The sequence below is a fragment of the Varanus komodoensis genome, unplaced genomic scaffold (genome assembly GCF_004798865.1).
Source record: "Varanus komodoensis strain SLA01 unplaced genomic scaffold, ASM479886v1 scaffold38, whole genome shotgun sequence".
Classification (NCBI taxonomy): domain Eukaryota; kingdom Metazoa; phylum Chordata; class Lepidosauria; order Squamata; family Varanidae; genus Varanus; species Varanus komodoensis.
The window spans coordinates 8,136,417-8,154,586 of NW_025335909.1; the positions used below are offsets into that span (position 1 = coordinate 8,136,417).

The 18,170-nt window shown below is 55.0% G+C and overlaps 1 protein-coding gene across 1 annotated transcript; it reads right to left on the bottom strand.

The window, feature by feature from the left end:
- Positions 1-2,711: 2,711 nt before the first annotated feature.
- On the bottom strand, positions 2,712-18,065 carry LOC123028649 (BRCA1 associated protein). The gene is made up of 12 exons (XM_044440735.1): positions 17,838-18,065; positions 16,511-16,672; positions 15,784-15,988; positions 14,425-14,614; positions 13,884-13,997; positions 12,502-12,650; positions 12,036-12,111; positions 11,317-11,455; positions 10,194-10,303; positions 9,392-9,481; positions 6,967-7,070; positions 2,712-5,689 (listed from the first exon to the last, which is right to left on the bottom strand). Exons 1-12 carry the CDS (start codon positions 17,917-17,919, stop codon positions 5,332-5,334), a joined length of 1,779 nt encoding a protein of 592 aa, XP_044296670.1. The 5' UTR covers positions 17,920-18,065; the 3' UTR covers positions 2,712-5,331.
- Positions 18,066-18,170: the final 105 nt, after the last annotated feature.

An 18,170-nucleotide genomic window follows, 5' to 3' on the forward strand; every position in this document is an offset into this window, starting at 1 on the left:
AGGCTGGGGCTGGGGCGGCGGCGGCGGCGGGGACGGCGCGGCGGCGGGCGGCGGAGGCGCCTGCTTCAGGGACATGGCCGGCGGAGGGAGGGCGGAGGGAGGCGGGCGGCTCGTCGCTGCTGCGGCGCTGCTGCGGCTTGTCCTTCCTCCGGGGCCGCCGCCGCCGCCTCCGCCTCTCAGGAGCGAGGGGAGGCGGGGACGGAGGAGGAGACAAGCGCCGGCCGGCTGCTGCCCGCCTCGCTCCAGCGGCGGCGCCAGGCGAGCGCGGCGGAGGGATCCGGGTGCAGCGCAGCGCAGCCTCCCCGCCCGGCCCGGGGCAAGCGAGCGGCGCCTGGCCCGAGGGCTGAACCGCTGCCGCGGGGAAGGAGCCGCCGCCGCCGCCGCCGCCGCTTCTCGCGCGCCCAGCGGCTGAGGCGAGAGTGCCCCTGAGCACGCGCAGAGTGGCGCGAACTCGGGGCGGAGGGGGCCCCTCTGGGCTTTCGCACGTGCCCTGCCCGGGGTGGGGCAGCAGGAACACGCGTGGCGAGGCACTGCCAGCTTCGCCCCAGCCTCGCTGGGCGTGTGAACCGGCCCACCGAGGAACGGAGAGTGTGTTTGTGTGTGTGTGTGAGAGAGAGAGAGACGGAGAGAGAGCTGTGCAAGTGGCATGCATGAAGGATGTGCGATATATACATGGTATCTGTGATACTTGTATAAAATGTGTGCCCTGTATGATGTGTGTCACATGCATTATGTGTCTGATATGGGCACTTACGTAATTAGAATATAGACACACACATCCTCACATAGGCACACTTGTGCTGCTCAGTGCTTGTGAAATGGTGGCTGTGCACGAGCAACTTTCGACCTCAAGCCAGTCTGATCTCAGCCAAGCATGCTGTCCGGGTATGGACAGAAGGCCTACAACTCCCAGCATGCCCCAGCTGACATAGGTGGCTGGGGCATGCTGGGAGCTGTAGGAGTTCTTCTCCATCTGAGCTTGCCCGTGATTCTGCCTAGAAGCCCCTATGAGGGCGACTGCAGAAACAGCTACAGTGCCCTTTGCTGCGTATCAGAGCAGCTGAATGTTTTGCCTCAGATTAAGATTTCAGGTTAATGGCCTTAACGTGCTATTTTTGAACAAAGAAATTTCAAAGACACACAGACACGGAATTGCTGAATTACAGTTCAACAGGTTCAAGCTCTGAGGAAAATACCATTTTCACATGACAACCCAGACTCAGGCTTCAGAATGGTTGACCCTACGTGGTTCTGTGACCCCAGACATGCGAACAAGCCAAGATGTGTGACCCATGAGCAGTCCAGATGAGAGCTTTTGGGTTTTCAAAGGCCAAGCAGCAACCTCACGAGGAAGAAATATCGTAGCGGCCTGGTCTGTAGAAACAAACAAAGCCGACCGGACTGGGCTTCCAGGTTCAGGACTGAATTCTGAGGTGCCCCCAAAGGGCAAACCCAAAGCTTCAGGGGAAGGCAGTTGTAACCCCAATTTCTTGATCTTCCTTTTGACTGCGGAGGAGCATTGCTGCGTTGTCCGGATTAAGCATCAACCCACACGGTGAAGCTGGATTCTTCGGGGGGGGGGGGCTGGTTGAGTTGAGCTGGTTCATCAGTTCACCCCCCCCACCCTCTTCCAATTAGACAAACTGGGAGACATTCCGCAGAGGATCCCCCCCCCACCCTTCTCGCCCCACCCAGTGGCTATGCACAAAATGACGATCCCTTGGGTGCCTGGCTGAAGTTACAAAGGGTTGCGCATTGTTCCACTGGCTTATGTCATTTCAATGTATTCTTTGTTTTGCTCTCTTTGGCCTGCATTGTACATATGTGCATCGCCCTGCCCCCACCTCACCCTTTCTTCCCTCACCAAAAGCAGGGTGGGAATTAGGTAGATCTGCAACTGCCCCTAGATACCACTTCAGTCAGGCCAATGCTTTTACAAAGCGTATTCCATGGGGATTGTGGGGGGCCTCTTTCAAGCTCTTTTAGCAGCAAACACAAACCCAAATACTGGCCAGACGTGAGACAGGTACTAGGAAGGCTCCACCTCTTGTGCATACTAGCCTAGCTAGCCTTTAAAATGGAGCTACAAGACCTAACCCTGTCGTCGTCGTTGGTCGCAAAGTCGTGTCCGACCCATCGTGACCCCACGGACAACATTCCTCCAGGCCTTCCTGTCCTCCGCCATCCCCCGGAGTCCACTAAAGCTCACACCCACTGCTTCAGTGACCCCATCCAGCCACCTCATCCTCTGCCGTCCTCGCCTTCTTTTGCCATCTAGACCTAACCCTAAAGGCCTGCAAATTCTCCAGTGTCTTCCCAGCCACCCTTGCTAAGATGTGCGAGAGAGAGGAGACACAGCAACATTGCCCTGTAGTCTGATGAAACAGCCCATGAACAACAGCCCATGCTTCTGGGTTCACACATGACAACCCATGGTTTAAGCAACTCACAGTCGACCACACAAAACAAGCTATGGGTCCTATTTCTGGGTTGTCTGTGGCTGAAAAAACGGCTTGCTAGGTTGGTTTTGCACAACAGGACAATCGACAATTCAGCAACCCATACTGTGGTGTAGTGTTATGTGGCAACCTGGCCATTACCTCCTTCCAGTCACAAGCTTGCCGCTTCATTGCGCCACGCAATGCTTTGCTCTAGAAGGGCGATCTTCCCAGCCAGCGGAAACACACACTGCACACGCAAGGGCCACGGCGCATGTTTAATCCAGTTTAATATATTCTTGTTGCAGATGTTACAGCAGAGTCCGTCTTTTTAAGAACTATACATTTATGAGTGTTGCTTGTGTCAGCCAAATTCCAGCTTAGCCTTTGAATAAATAAGAGGCTGCTCTGAGTTAAGCAAAAGCTTGGCAGATTTATCCATGTTCGTACTTGGCACACAGGTGGCATCTTTCAGTTGCAACCAGAAGCAACTCTGCTCCATTTTAAAAGAGAATGACATGTCAATATTCCAAGGAAAATTCAAGGCTTCCCTTAGAAACAATCCAGATCTATTACATGTGTATCAAGGAGAACAAGCCCCTAAATGCTACTGAGGAGAGCCTGGGCTGGCCTTGATCTTGATACAGCAGCAGTTCCTACGAGAGACAATACACTGGCCGTCTACTTTATCAGAGCCTCTCTCCGAAATTCACATGCACCTTTTTTAAAAGTTCCATTTCTGCTAGGAAGGTTGACCAAGTAGCAGCAGTAGTGAGGAGATCAAGGGCCACGTTCAATTGGAATGGTTTGCCTAGTGTCATTTGAATCTGCTATTCTGGCTTGTTGCTCCCAAACAAACCAGGATTTATAAGCCAAGGACTAACCCTAGTTTGTGATCCTGGCTTGTAAAAGGAGCAATATGCCAGGATCCTGGGGTTCAGACACACACTACGCAAGCCATTGCTGGTTTGTTTGGCCAGCAGGAAGAGGAGGGAGTAAAGGGCTGCGTGCACCTGCGCACGGGTTGCTCACAGTAAGCCAAATCTCTACCCCACTTGATGACCTAATGCGTATCTGTTGGATTCAAGGTACACAGGCTTCATCAGGTCAGCTTCATAGAAGCCCCAAACTGCAACCTGATATGCGGAGAGCTTGAGAGGCCCCCGTTAAGAATGCTAAATTTAAAAACAAGAATGAGCTGGCCAGCTGCAGCCAGTGGAAACTGTAGGACTCCAAACTAGCTTATGTTTACCTCATGCAACCAAGCCTTCTTGACAAAAACAGCAGACAGAGCCCCAGACATGCCCAGATCTTGCCTCCGGCCCCCATGAGCAGTGCTCCCTGGCATGCAGCGGGGCCCTTTGCCAGGCATCACGGCTACAGGTGGTTCCACGCACTTGCGAGAGAACAGCACCTGCTGCGCTGAGCAATCCGGCCAAAGCCTTCACACAAGGGAATTTACTCTATCAGCAAAGATCAGAACACACTGCAGGGAGGCACGAATGGAAGGGTGCATCCCGCGGGCCAGGCCTCTTTGCACATCACACCGAAGCAGCAAACCAACGAGAGGACATGTGCTCAAAATAAAGGCACTGGAAGGGGCAGGGCGTCCTCCAGCCCCTCGCTGGCAGCCCCCGCTTGGCATCTCCCTTTTCAGAAGCCTTTTCAGCAGGCTTCAAGCGTGCAGATCTCTTATGCTCGCTTTTCACTGAAATCTCACAAGCTTCCCGAAGAGTGAAACCAAACTGACCCACGAACGCAAGGCCTTCTTGCACTCATTTTCGAGTCGTGCTCCTTTTGAGAAAGGGCGAGTTGGAGCTGGCGAACGGGCGGGATCATCTTTCCGTGCTCCCAACTCTCACGCTGATATTCCAGAGTGTATTTGCAATGGAACTGGTGTGCCTGGAACCTCGCACTGAAAACACAGCTTGGATTACGGTAAGGGCTATGAAGTGCCGAAACGGCAGCATGGAAGTGCATACATCCACAGGCACTTCACTGCTCCAGATCATTCCTCCCAAAGCGGGAAGGGGGGGAAGGGGCCGCCCGGGCCTGTTTAAATGCAATCCCACGTAATGCATAGCCAGGTAGCAAGGCAGGGGCTGGAACAGGCAGGGCCTCTGGAAGCCGTGCAGAAGAGCGGCAGCGCAACTCGCCAGACACCACTGTTCCGCCACCTCCAGCCCAGCACAAAGATCAGGGTCGGCTTCAGACACAGGCCTTGCAGAGGAGTCAAGAGGCAGCGCCTGTACCAGCAAGCAGCTACGTAAACGCTCACGCACCCAACCCTCCCAGCAAAAGAAGCTTCTCAGCTGCACTTCACTTCTGCGCCCAAGCCGGCAACCCCACTGTGGTCCGAATGGCACCACGCCAGAGCAGCCTGCATCCACTCTGCACCAGGCACCCCAAGATCAAGAAAAAGCCGGGCCTACGTCTCACTCCGGGCTTACGCACACAGAGCCGCAGCCTCCCTTCCCACTCTCCCTAAAATAAACCTAAGGCTCTGCCATGGTTTCGGGTTTTGCGCTTTTTAACATAAAATTCAGAGCAAATGTCTAGAACCAAACACAGTGTTCTCAGGTATGCAGTGGAGGAGGGGAGGTTGAATACGGTCACACAGCCAACCAAGTCACTACATTCTTCCGAAGAGAGCCAGCCAGCCAGCCAGCCAGCCAGCCAGCCAGCCAGCCAGCCAGCCGGGAGGGCGGGGGAGAGTCTTAAGGGCTGCTGAGGGCTGTTGCCCGGTCCTCTGGGACAGGAGAGGACCTGGAAACTGAATGTGATCCCTTGGTAAGCTCTTGTGCCTGTGTTTGCCTGGCAGGCGACTCTCCTCCCGCCCGTGGTCATGCCCCGTGACGCGTTCCGGTAAGGTCAACCGCCTGCGCCACGTCTCTCACTTGCCTCGTTTGCCTCTGCCCTTCCGGGAGGAAGGCTTCCCGGGCCCCCCCGCTGAAGAGCTGGCTGATGCCATGGCGATATTGATCTGTCCATCCTGGATTTCCTGCCTCGTCTCGGCGGGGAGGTGGTTGATCTTCTGCTGCGTCTCCAGGTAGAACATGACATCCCGGAGCTGCTCCTGGATCTCCGTTATCTGAAGGTCCTTCTGCTCACAGGTTTCTTTTACCAGTTTCTCCTCATCCTTCAGCTTGTTCTGAAGCAAGATCTGGTTGGCCCGCAAGCACTTGTTCATTTCCTGCTCCTCCTTCAGTTCACTGGTGAGCCTGGATACCTTGGTGCTCAGCTGAGTGCACCTGGCGGGCAGTGAAGAACAGCAAAGGAGAGAATCAAACTGACAGCTCTTCCCATCAGCTTCAGACAGGCAACAGAAGCAACAGAGCCACTGACAATCCTCCTCAGAAGTATACGAAGGTAATTGCTTTAGATAATTACAATGGAGGGCAGACCAAATAGCTTGCACATGGACTGCCCGGCCAGCCCGCAAGTGCGTTGAGACACCTGCGGTGCCACCTGGGGAGCTGCAGCTGATACTTCAGGGGTGCAGAGGCCTTTTGGCCCCAGGGCCAGGTGTCGTTTCGCAGAAACGTTGGGAGCTGCATTCCAGTGGTGGGTGAGGCTGAAGGCAAAAGGCCAGCATTCACGTAATAGTCAAGTTGGAAAAGGGCCATGGGGTCTAAGCCCCTGCTGAGTGCGGGGCTCCAGGACGGCTGTCCAGCCGCATCTCAAACGCCTGCAGCGTGGGAGCACCCACCGCCTCCCGAGGTCACTGGTTCCATCGTCCTACTGCTCTGCAGGTCAGGAAGTTCCAAAATCCAGAATTCCAAAATCACCGGCCTATTTCAGCTTAAAGCTCGTACAACCAACAGCAAAGCCTTTGCTGAGCATGGCAGTTTTTTGAAGTGGTAAAAACGGGGTACAATCAGCTGGGGAACTCTGGAAGGCTAGATCTGGCCCCCAGCCCCATGATTCTGTACCTGGGCCATGCAAAGAGCCCGCTGGGATCCAGGATTTAACTGCTATGAAGCATGGATGCTACTGGGACCAGTTCCCAGAGACTTTTCCTGTATTATAAAACTAGCTCATCCGCCCACATTACAAGGTACTGACCCAAACCCAGGCGATATGATGCAGCCAAGACCAAAGGGGTTGGTTTGCTACACAGAATGACACGGTGTGTTGTCATTAATGTCTTGGGTCCACCCTGCATGTGCAGCTACTGTACAGGACTTGTTCGGTTGCGGCTCAGCAAAGGGACTTCCGTGGTCCTCGCTTCTGAAGCCAACTTAAACTGGGGAGAGAATAGCATAATGCAGCCCTCCTGAACCTGGTGCCCTCCCCATTCTGGCTGGGAGCTGCACTCCAACACCTCTGAAGGGTACAGGGTTGAGGGGGGGGAACCCCTGCTCCTGTGAAGCCAGGGAATGTGTGGCTGGTGAACGAGGGAGCCGAGACCACCGGGAGGTTTAACCTCGTTCCAGCTGGAGAGGCCAGGGGCGCGGTGGGTTGGGGGCAAGATCGCGTGCATCAAGACGGGCATGCAAAGTGCTTTTTCCGAAGGTGGAGCACCTACTTCCTTTCAACAGATTGCTTCTCCTTCAGCAAGTCGTTCAGCCGGTGCTCCAGTGAGTCACATTTTTCAATGGTCTCTTTAAATTTAGCCTTCATGTTGTTAACCTGTTTTTTTAAAAAGGGAAATGAAGCAGAAAATGATTTCAAGCAGGCCGAAGTCCAAACAAGTGTTGTTCTTGTGACAGCTGGGGCAATCTAGACTCTGGCCATGCCTTGGAGACCCGGAAATAAATTTCAGGAAGCTGGGGAAGAAATAAGAGGTGGTGGTTTTCTGCAGAGTCCGCACTCCCTTCTTCCTCCCCATTCCTTGTTCCTTGTGTGTTGTGTCTTTTCGGGTTTCAAGTCTGGGCAGAGGACTGTCTTATTTTACTGCTTACTTGCAAACTGCTCTACCAGGTCTCGTTGCAGGAGGGAAAAACAGTTGCGATACACTGCTTCCCAGAACAGCTGCCGCACAGCAAATGTTTGCTGAAAGCCCACCATCTCTGCGAAGCCTTGGGCATAAACCTCGCACCCACATCACCTCTCAATCCCTTTCACCCAACCAGGCTTATTTTTCATGACTTGCGAAAAATACCTGCCAGTTTATATTCTAAAGAGCATGGCCAACACTATGCATGAGTCCACCTGCTCGTCCATGGAGCACACCTGGAAGGAGCAAACTTGCTCCTGGGCCTGCTCGGCTGAATGAACGGAAGTTGTCCTTGGCGGGGCCTCGCAAAGCATCACATGCAAGAGGAAGTGGCCCCAAACCTCCCCCAGAAATCAGGGCAACCGCTAGAGAGCCAGGAAGAGCTACGCAGCCTGGCATTCTCGATTCAGCAGAGCCTGCCGACATTCAAGGCCCCAGGCACCTTCTCCTCACTTGCTCTGCTTGTGTGAAAGCACCACTATCACTGACTCGTACTGGCATGCCATTGTTATGCTGCAACATCCGCAGGATGCACTGTCATCAATTTTGACTGTGGGTAACGTCTGCCAGATCTGGTCCCTGTTTACTAGATCAAAGATCAATGTAAAATCAATACTGGGCCCTTGATTCTTGGAACTGAAACTTGCCACACAGAGGGCCTGTCTATTAGACTAACCCTTTCTCAAACCAGCCTGCTCCGTGTTGATGAAAACGGAGCTCATGTCTCAATAAGCTGTAGCTCTCAAAGGAGGGACGGCAGAGACCAGGTGCAGGCTGCACCCCGAAGGTGGCATTAGATGTCCAACCGACAGGAAAGCCTATCAGTAGAATGCATGCCAGCAAATCCTTTCACTGGGGTTGAGCCCGCTAGGTCAGCGTCCGATTCAGAGATCGATTACCAAGTGGTAGCTGAGGGTGTGTGTTCGGCATGCGAGGCTGGGCCAAGGGTGGCCCTTCCACAGAGAGCTGCCAGGTTCCCCAGGGCTTGCTGCTTTGAGTAGCACTGATCCCGTGAACCGGGCCGATGCTAGCGGCACTGTTCCCGGCAGTACAAATGAATCCGAATGTAGGCCTATTTTTCCTGGGTCCTGCCTGAACAACAGACAAAAGGCAGCCCCCATATACAGAACCTGCTGGCACACTGAGCATTCTGCTCCTCTTGGGATTGTGTCAGGCTATAAAATTGTGCGCTGGCTTTTTTGCCACAGTAAGCAACAGGATCACATGACCGCCCTGCTGACATTAAGTTCTTGGCTAGGACGAACAAAACAAGGAGGGAAACCCAGCGCGGAGGTCCCCGGTTTCCCGCTCCACAAAGGGGCTGATGCAAGCCGTGTGAGTCTTCTCCGAGGGAGCCGGAGCCAGTGGGCCGACCCCGGGCAGCCCTCCCGGCCGGCCCCACGACCACCAGCCACCAGTTGCTCATCCGATCAGCCTTTCCAAGCACAGTTCTAGCCACGGACTGCAATATAAGGTAAAGGGGTTCACACACTGGCGAGCAAAGGAAAAGATGGAGGACAAGCTGAGCACCAGTCCTGAAGACCTTGGAAGTCTGCTTGCGCGCAAGTGAAGCACGGCTGGGAGAGCCTGAGACTCCCCTAGAATTTGCCCTCCGATGTCAGATCCGACGATCCCCACTGCCTCCACCGACTGGCCATCCCTGGGCTGCAGCCTCGGGCGGCTGATGGGCGCCGGCGTCAGGGAAGGCCCCATGGAGACAAGAACAGGGGAGCTGAAGCCCCCGCGAGGGAAACCGCAGACCGCGGGCTGCAGGAGTGGAATCTTTCCTCGGCATTTGAGAATGCTTTGAAGCAAGCCTTCCCCATGCTGCTGCTCTCAGGCTGCTCTGGACTTCGGCTCCCATTAGCCACAGCCAGCATGGATGGTGTTCTGGCTCAACATGCCAGGAGCACAGCAGGCTGGAGAAGGGCCAGGAAGGCGGACTGGGCCTCCGGGCTGAGTGCCCATCCTTCAGCTCGAGGCAAGCGTCCTCTTGGCCCCACAGCGAACTCACCTCTTCAGCTGTATCCTTCTCTATCCGGACAATCTTGTTCTCCCAGTAAATGCGCTGCGACTCCAACTGGCTCGTGAGCAAGTAAGAGTACTGCATTGGGGAAGGAAGCGGAGGGAAACCCAGAGTGGTCACAGTTTGGTGCCTGTAGCACAAAGCCGGCTTCGGCAGCCCGAGTCCTCCCCGCAACCCCCGGGACAAGATGGACGTTCTCTCCCAGAAACCACACAAGCTCCGCGCTTGGGCTGATGCAGCTGAGGAGGGTGCGTCCCACAACCACCAAAACCGGGATGGGAGCTTTTCGCCATGCGACATTTGCGCCACAGCGTATGATCAGGCCCCACACCAGCCAGAGGCTGCGCGCCTGTTAGGCCAGGCCACGGCCTGCTTCCAGGTCCACCGGGCTGCGAGGGCCGTTACTGGCACTCTGAGCAGGGCCCAGGGGCAGGGCAGGAGCCCGCTCCACCTGGCCCCACCCAGCCCCCTCCCCACAGGGGAGGCGCTCGCTCGCTCGCTCCCTATAACGGACCCAGGCCAACTGCCTGGTCACAGCATCCTGGACTAGCAAAGTTGGCTGTCATCAGCTAACTGGTGTCTTCTGCATGCACTGGACGGCAACCCCCTTCCTCACCCGGCACAGTCGCAGGGGCTGCGGTAGGTAAAAGCTGCCATCCAGCACATCTGAAAGCCCCCAGCCTGGAGGAGGCTGCCGCAGGGCCCCAGCCGGCACTCCGCAGGGCCCCCGTGACGTCAGCGGGGAAAGTGACCCCAGAGACCGCCAGGCTGGGGAAGGGTGCAGGCATACCTCCAGCTGCAGCGCGTCGATCTTCTCCTCCTGGCACATCTCCCCCTCGCACTCGTACTGAACGAGCTTCCCGTCGGTTTTGCTGGCCACCAGGCGGTGGACGTAGTTGTCTGGGGAGAAGCGCAACGAGCTGCTGGGCGGCCCCAGAACCTTCTCTTGGCTTGAGCAGTCACGGCCGATGCCGGAATTTGTAAAGGAGGCTGGCGCAGGAGCGGATCTGCGCCAACTCCACCCATGCCCTCCTCACCCCAGGGAGTCTGAAGCCCGACCCTGCTGGGCTCCCCACGGGGCAAGTGCTCAGCTCCGTCCAGCACTCCAGACAGAGTCGGGGCTTGGGGAATGAGGGGGCAACCCTGCGAAGCCCCCCATAAGCTCAAGCTCAACTGCCCCACAACTCCCCACAGAAAGGCCTCCGGTGCTTGGGCCCCCATGTAACTGGAACGACGCCCAGCAAGAGGTGGCGGTGGCAGGTACTGTAAATGAAGGTAGCCTGCTTCTTGCACACAGACGTGGCGCCGCTCGCCCATCGGAAGCAGCTCGCCCGGTCCATACTGCGTCCGTCAGCTGCATGCAGGCCGGAGACCCCATTGCTCGACATCTGCAGGCTTTTATGTGGAAGACTCTTGCCCGAACCCAGAGCAGACAACACGGAGCAAAACGGGACAAGCGCAGCCCCCTCCAGGCCCGCTGGGAGTGCCTCTGAACCAAGCCCTTAGGCCGGGGTGGGGAGCATCTTCCATCCCAAGGGCCACACTCCAGTCAGGAGAAGCTCTTGGGGACCGCACTGCAGGGGTGGGTGAGGCTGAAGGGAAGAGAGGTGGGGCTAAAAATCCAAAAGATTCCAGCGTACAGGAGTTTCAAGCTCCTTCAACCAGTAAGAGACTTTAGGAGCGGCACCTCGGCCTGTTAGAGCAGGCAGGAAACGCCACACAAGGGCAAGGGCAAGGGCAGCCCACCACCGGGCTGGCAGTCCTGGGAAAGTCGCGTGCTGGTCTGGGGAAAGCCAGAGGGCCGGCACGGGGCTAGGACTGGCCCACGGGGCTGAGATTCCCACCTCTGACTGGCGCGCGTCCCGGAGGTCAGCCTGGCCCGTCCCCCAAGAGGCCCCGGGAAGAGGGAGTACCTCCAGCATAGTCCCAGACTCTGTGATTGGTCAGCTGCATGGCGTAGGTGTGCTGCGTCTCCTCGAAGTGCTTGTACGCGTGCCGGCTGACGTAGCGACCGCAGCCGATGTGCCCGCATATGAGGCAAATCCACAGGTTCTGTGGAAGGGGAGGATCGACAGGACCGAGGGAGACCCCCCGGTCAGAAGCCTGGGCGCACTCTCCTCCACGCCAGCCCTGCCAGCAGTGGGACTCGCGACGGAGCCGCCACGCCTGGACAGCAGGAGGGACCCCGAGACGTTCCGCCAGGGCGGTTGCGACCCACAGCGGGCGCAGCCCAGCTTTGCCGTCCCCTACAAGGGCTGTTTGTGCCTGAGAAGCGGGGGGTGCCCGTGCCTGGGGCAAGGCCTGCTTTGGGTGCAGCAGGGTGGTCCCGGGGGGGGGGGCAGGGGGTCCTAGGAACAAAGGTCTGGAGAGCCAGTGCCCATCAGGGTCCACACGCTTGTCTGGAAGGGGCAGTGGTCTGACGCGGGATCCCGAACCGCAACCCTCTGTTGCTAAGGCACACCCGCATCGACACAAAAACTATTCTGGGCTCCCCAGACGGCAGCTCCTGGTCCAGCAAGATTCCAAGGCACGCTGGGGACAACCCGGCCGGGAGAAGCGAGCCCCATGGTGAGCAGCGGAGAGGCAGTGCGGCCTGCCAGCCACCCGCACCCTCACCCTCCCTCCCACTCACTTCTTGGACGCCACACTCGAAGCACTTGTTCTCCTCCACAGGCTCTGGCGTCTGACAGTACCTGCACACGGGACACCTGGAAGGGCCAGAAGAGAGGAGACCTCGCTGCAGTCCGGGCCAGGCAGCTCGCAAGCCACACTAGGCCTGGTTTCAGCCCTCTGTGTGTCCAGGGCCCTTAGCACTTCACTGGTAGCACAATTAACGTTGAACCCGGGACCCAGGATACGTGAAAGCGGCTGAGGAGGCAGGGCAGGCTAGACCAGGGCCAAGAGGACCCTCGCGCCCTCCTTCAGTACACCTTTTATTCAGTCGCTAGGCTTTTGTGAGCTTTGCTTCCACTCCTGGAAGCGTCTAGCTCTCGCGCAGCCAGGTTTGAGAAGGCGCTTCCGTGCAGCAAGCCCTCCCGGGGTTAAATCGTCCAACGAGCAGCCCCAACCGCACGCCTGGAGCAAAGCAAGCCCCTTACGTGGTGTCCTCCCAGCGCTGCAGGCACTGGCTGTGGAAGCTGTGGTTGCACAGCGTGGTGAGGATCCCGTTGACCGACTCGTCCATCCTCTCCAGGCAGACGGTGCACTTCGGAAGCTCGGTCAGGTCCATGACCGGAAGGCTGGCCCCCTTCGGGAGAAGGCGACGGCCCAGTTAGTGCCAGAGCCGTGGCAGAACGGAGGACACGCTCCCTCCGCTTGGGGCTGCAAGGGGCTTGGCTGTCTTTTCCATGGCCCTTGAAACACTCCGCAAGAAAGGAGAGACCCGGATGCCGACTTTAAGGAGTCCAGAAGAAACAACAGCCGTGCTCTTCCCTGGCAGCCAACAGACCCCTGCAACACCTCAAGCGTCCAACCAGTGTCATCAGCCACATGAGGCAGACACGGGGCCGGGGGCCCATACCCTTGGGGGGAGCACCGTGGAGGCAGACACAGGACAAAACCCCACAAGAAAAGGGAACACGTCTGTAAACACGGTATGCAGAGATTCCAAGAACAGAGACAATGCAGTACCTGCGTTTCTCGAGCCATGCTTGATGCGACTTCCCACCCTCGAAGAACACTTTCCACCCCGACTTGCTACGGCTTTTCACTTGAAAAGAGCAAGAACCACGCTTGCCCCAGTCCAGGGAAGGGCAGCATTCGCTTGGGCCGACAGCTTCTATGCACCGTAACTGTTGGCTATGCTGCTTAAGGCTGCTGGGAGCTGCAGACCAAACGCCTGGAGATCCAAAGCTGCTCGTCTGCCCCAGCCAAAGAGCACGGCAAGGGCCTGTCACATTTCTCCAGTTGTATATTGCAAAGGAAGCCAGCTGGCAGGAGAGGACATGGCTGCTCTTCGAAATGCCTGTCCTCCATTACTGATCTTCTCTCCGACGCTCCCCACAAAAATTCTCCATAGATATTGTTCCAAAATATCCAAGGACGGGTACCAAATGGTGTTGTTTCTCTTTCAAGAGCACCAAATTCATAGCACAAACCATCCATAATTCCTTTCTTAATTAGGAGATGCAGCATCCATTGAGCAGAAAGGACCCAACAGCATTCCCCAAACCCCTCACTAGGTTCAGAATAGGGGAAAGGGCTTGAAAAACCTGGCCTGTTTGGTTGGGTGCTTCAGGTTTTTTTCAGAAATAGGTGTCTTAAGACACAACCCTATGCAGTTGAGACAGAAAGGGGCCTACAAGTCCCAGCATCCCTCAGCCAGCTGCACTAGACCTTTGCTCCTTATTTAAACTTGCCTAGGACCATTCCCTGGCAAATTCTGCATGCAGAGCTTTCAGCTCCAAGGGCGTGCAGGCTGCAAGGCATGGGGAGGATGCTAAGGTGCATAAAAGAAGTTGAAAAGCGCGAGGAAACTCACGTCTTCTGACTTGAAGACCTCGGCCCTCTCCACGTAGACCAACTGGCAAACATCCTCTTCGATGGAGTTGAATTGCCGGCCGTTACAAGCCATGTAGAAGCTGTCTGCATCTGCCTAAAGTTGCGCCAGAGGAAAGAGGCGGAACAGTTTCAGTGAATGCAACAAAGGCTACCCAAGGGAAGATCTGGACAGAGAGCGCCTTTCCCAGGTCAGCGCATTCACAGCGCCTCCACCAGACCCACAACCCAACCCTGGGAGTTCAGGAGGCCGGTCTCTACTCACTATAGTTTGCACAGGCCGCACGCCAGATTAACTCAGTACTGGGCAACATGTCAGATGCCTAGGTGTTAAGGTTGCCACTCCTGCCCTGGGGGCAAGCGCAGGTGGCACATGCGCCGTCCGAGGGTCGCATCACTGCTCCTGTCCTCCCGGGCAGATGAAAACAGCCTGGCACAGCAGTCTTCCCAGAGCAACAAGCTGCCCGGGGAGAAGAGCCTGTCCCGCCCTCAGTCAGCTCTGCCTCTTGCCACTTAGCTTTTACCTGCGTGCTGAACTTGATTAAGGCCATGTACTGATTCGGGGTGGAGTCTCGGATGATCTTCATGTGTTCGATGACTTCATAGAAGGAAGCCACAAACTTCATGAGGTCGTGGCTCGTCATTGTGGCAGGGACCGTGAGAATGCACAGCATGGCGCTGCGCCGCACGTCTTCTTTTAAGGCGGTCATCTTGCTGCAGAAGATGAGAATTAGACAGATGGTTAGCGACCTCACCAACGTTCTTAAAGTCTCAACCTAACAGTGTCTGCCTGGATAGAAAAGCAGGCATAAGGCAACCACCTGAAGACTCCCTGAACAGTTCTGTACAGCAGGAACTTCTGAAAAATCAAGTTACTACTAAAATTACCAATCCTGCTGCTTTCCTGAAGAGCTGAATATCTCGTAACTTCACAATCAGTTAACGAACCCTATCAGGCCTCAACAACTGCAATTGTTATAATGGCAGTGATTTTCTCAGTGTTCCAGGAAAGCTCGTCTCAAGCTCCTTGAGTAGATCAGTGATAGGCAGCAAGCTTTGTGGAGGAGCATGGTGGCCCACGGCCGACCTCCTATAACACGCAGCACCGGGGCAGAGCAAGCAGGGTGCCCTCAATTCAGCCGAGTCAACATGGAGGCCCAAAAAGTCCGGCCGAGATCCTGAATCAATTAGTTGGCAGTCTAGAACGCCCCCAAATCCACAGGGGTTGCTACATTTCCTGAAGGAAAGTGTAAAAAGTCATTACTGTTCAGAACCTAGCTTAATCTCTGTGTTACCGAGCGTTATAGATGCTGAACAAAGTCAAAAACAAACATTTAGAACTACAGACAAAAGGAGGTCACTTGGTGCTTCGCTTGCTGTCTTTTCAGCTGCCAGCCAGGATACTGGTATTTTTGCAAGTCATTCATAACATTAGCTAAAGCCATTTCAAACATGCTTCTGCTCTGCAATTTTATTTGTTATGCTGCAATGTTTCGTTTATTCCAACTTTATAGCTAACCATCCTGAGAGCATTACTGAATGCCAGGATTACGAGCGCAATCTGATGCATGTCAAGATGGAAACAGGACTTGCTGGTCGATTTCCTGTATAAACATGCGTGAAGTTTTTGCACCTTAAATCAAGCGGTCACATCTTGTTCCTACCCACTCTGGGCAGCTCTTGGCTGGCAGCAGCAGGCCTCCCATCGCCTACCAGCTGAGCCTTTTCTCCACTTAAGGACCTTGGGGACCAAACCTGGTACCTTCTGCATGCAAAGCAGCCACCCTGGCACTGAGCGGCACCCTTCTCCCTGTGAATCCTCCTTATTCTCCTTCACAACAATTGCTCCCTCAAGGCACGTGAGAAGAGAGGCATTTCCTTACTTTGTCTTGTAGAGGTGCATGATGCCATGCACAATTTCAACAGATGGATTTCCACTGAAAAAGGAAATCTGGTCTGGAAGCTGCTTTGACGGGGAATCTGGGGCTGTCCCAACAACCCCACCACTTTGGCCTTCATGGTTACTTCGGTCCTCAGAGGAAGACGCCTCAGCGGCTTTGCCTTCTTCCATCATGGCTCCGGCAGCATCTTCATGATGAAGCAAGAAACGCACGGGTTAAAAACTGCTTGCATTTCCCAAAAAGCTTTTCTATGCAATCTAAGGAATGTGGCCATCAGAAACTGAGAAACGTGATACTTCCAAGCTACTTGCTGTAATTTACTGATGCCGAAGCATTTCCAATAAAGTTGATGGAACGGATTTCTGGATGTTGTTTTGGACAAATGGCTTACAGAAGATCACAAGCACGATTCCATGCAAAGTTACTCAGAAAGAAGCCCCACCGTATTCAGTGGGACACGTGCCTGAGGAAGTATGCTAGGCTTGCAGCCCAAGAAGGCTGAAGTGACTCTAGTAATCAGTGACTTCCATCAGGTTAGACCAGTACATCCAGAAACATGCCGTAAGGAGAAAGCTTAAATGTATCCAATGCGCACAGCTGCCTTTCCCCAAGAGACCTCCTCCCAGTTACTCTGACAGGCACTCGGATGTTTTCCACAAGTGCTTCTCTTGTGTCGGTGGAGCAGCACAGAAGAGCTGTTCAGAAATACCTGCGTCAGGCTTCATGGTCTCAATGATCATATCGGTCATCTCCCTGCGTCCAATATGCTGGTGAAGGATGGCCGCTCTCTCCACAGGGGCCTTTCCTTCTAAGGAGGCTGCAGCAGCAGCTCGTGACTTCTCCTGGATTTCCTCATCAGACATTTCAGTGGCTAAGCAGAAACAGCAATTCATAGTGTAACAGTTACCCACAAACCAAAGCACACCTAATAAAGCCAAGCAAGACCTGCAAAGCCCAAACAATAACATACATTAAAGTGGCAGCTAGCTACTAAATTACAGAGTGTCTTAATGTTTGCCTTCCTCTCCATCACTTCATGTTTATCATTTGCTCTACAGCACACATGACCAAGTTCAGCTAATCTCAGAAGCAGTTTAAAATAATTTAGGACAGGAAGTCCAGGATTACACGCACCACTTTAGCCATCATAGTACATCAGTTTCCTCCAAAAACCTGCCTACTATGGAACAGCATTATTTGAAAGGACCTCTCAGTTACTTGTTTCCCTTCTTTGGTTACTGGTGCTTCCTTCAGTCCTCTTTGCCATTGTAAAGTTATTAATACTTATCACACACACAGATGCACATGCAGTGTGTACAAGTTGGGAGTCAACTTTGTCCCAACCCTTTTGTCATTCTCCAGCATGCCACAAATGAAAACAACAACTGTACATATTTCTAAGCACCAGTCCTAGAGACAATCACTGCTCTGGTACACATGCAGTAAAGACTCTGCTTTATGATGTACTCACAGAATATTTAACAATTATTGCTAATAGATATGCGTAACCACTTTAAGATGTTGCTACATTAAGTAGTAAATAGGCATTAACAAACATAGCTGAATTAATTTTTACACGGGAAAGCATGAAGATAATCGAACAGCATTAACGCAGTAGGGCACTGTGCCCGAAACTGGTGCTTTCCAGAGGTTGTGTCCTACAGCTGACCATTTGCTTTGCTTCCTGAGGCTGAAGTCCAGAACACCCAGAGCGCACCGGGTTTTCGCTCCGCACACAAAAACCTGTGCCCAGGTGCTCTGACCAGCATGATGAACCAGATCTAGTGAGATGCTTTCCCTCAGTCCGGTGTTCTCCAGCTTCCTTGTCATCACCCTCCAGCCACCAATGGCCCATGGTCATCATAGGACTCGTAGTCCACCGTATTACCAACAGTAAGGAAACAAGCCGGGAGCCGTAAGCGAGGAGAGGAGGGAACCAGGACCCCGGCCCGCCGTTCATTTGCCACCGCCCCCTCCCCAGTGGCCAGCCTCCGCAACTCCTTCCTCTCCTCCGCTCTCGCCCCTTCCCCCCTCACCGGCCGCGCTGTAAGAGAAGCCGCCCGGCACGGGCGAAGACTCGGCCAGCTCCAAGCGAAGGACCACCAGCGACACACTCATAGGGCCCGCCCTGCGAGGGCTCCCGGGCCTGCGGGGCCTTGGCTGGGACGGTGGAAAGGGAGAGCAAAAGAAGGCGGAAAAACAGCGAGCCCCACTTCTCCGCGCCGGTCGCTACCGCCTCAGTATTATGAGCCACTTCCGCCTCTTCGCCCCCTGAACTTTGACCTCACGCGACACGCGCGGGGCAGAGCCGGAAGGTTTACGCGCAGGCGCTGTAAGTGCGACGCGAGGAGGGCAAGCAGGAATGTCCA

Bases quoted from the DNA above. Each gene is read 5' to 3' on its own strand.
- LOC123028649 (XM_044440735.1), bottom strand. From the start codon at position 17,919: ATGAGTGTGTCGCTGGTGGTCCTTCGCTTGGAGCTGGCCGAGTCTTCG. The intron at 14,615-15,783 runs GTAAGGAAATGC...CATCTTCTGCAG, and splicing joins ATGCACCTCTACAAGACAAA to CAAGATGACCGCCTTAAAAG. The intron at 13,998-14,424 runs GTAAAAGCTAAG...GCGCAACTTTAG, and splicing joins TAATCAAGTTCAGCACGCAG to GCAGATGCAGACAGCTTCTA.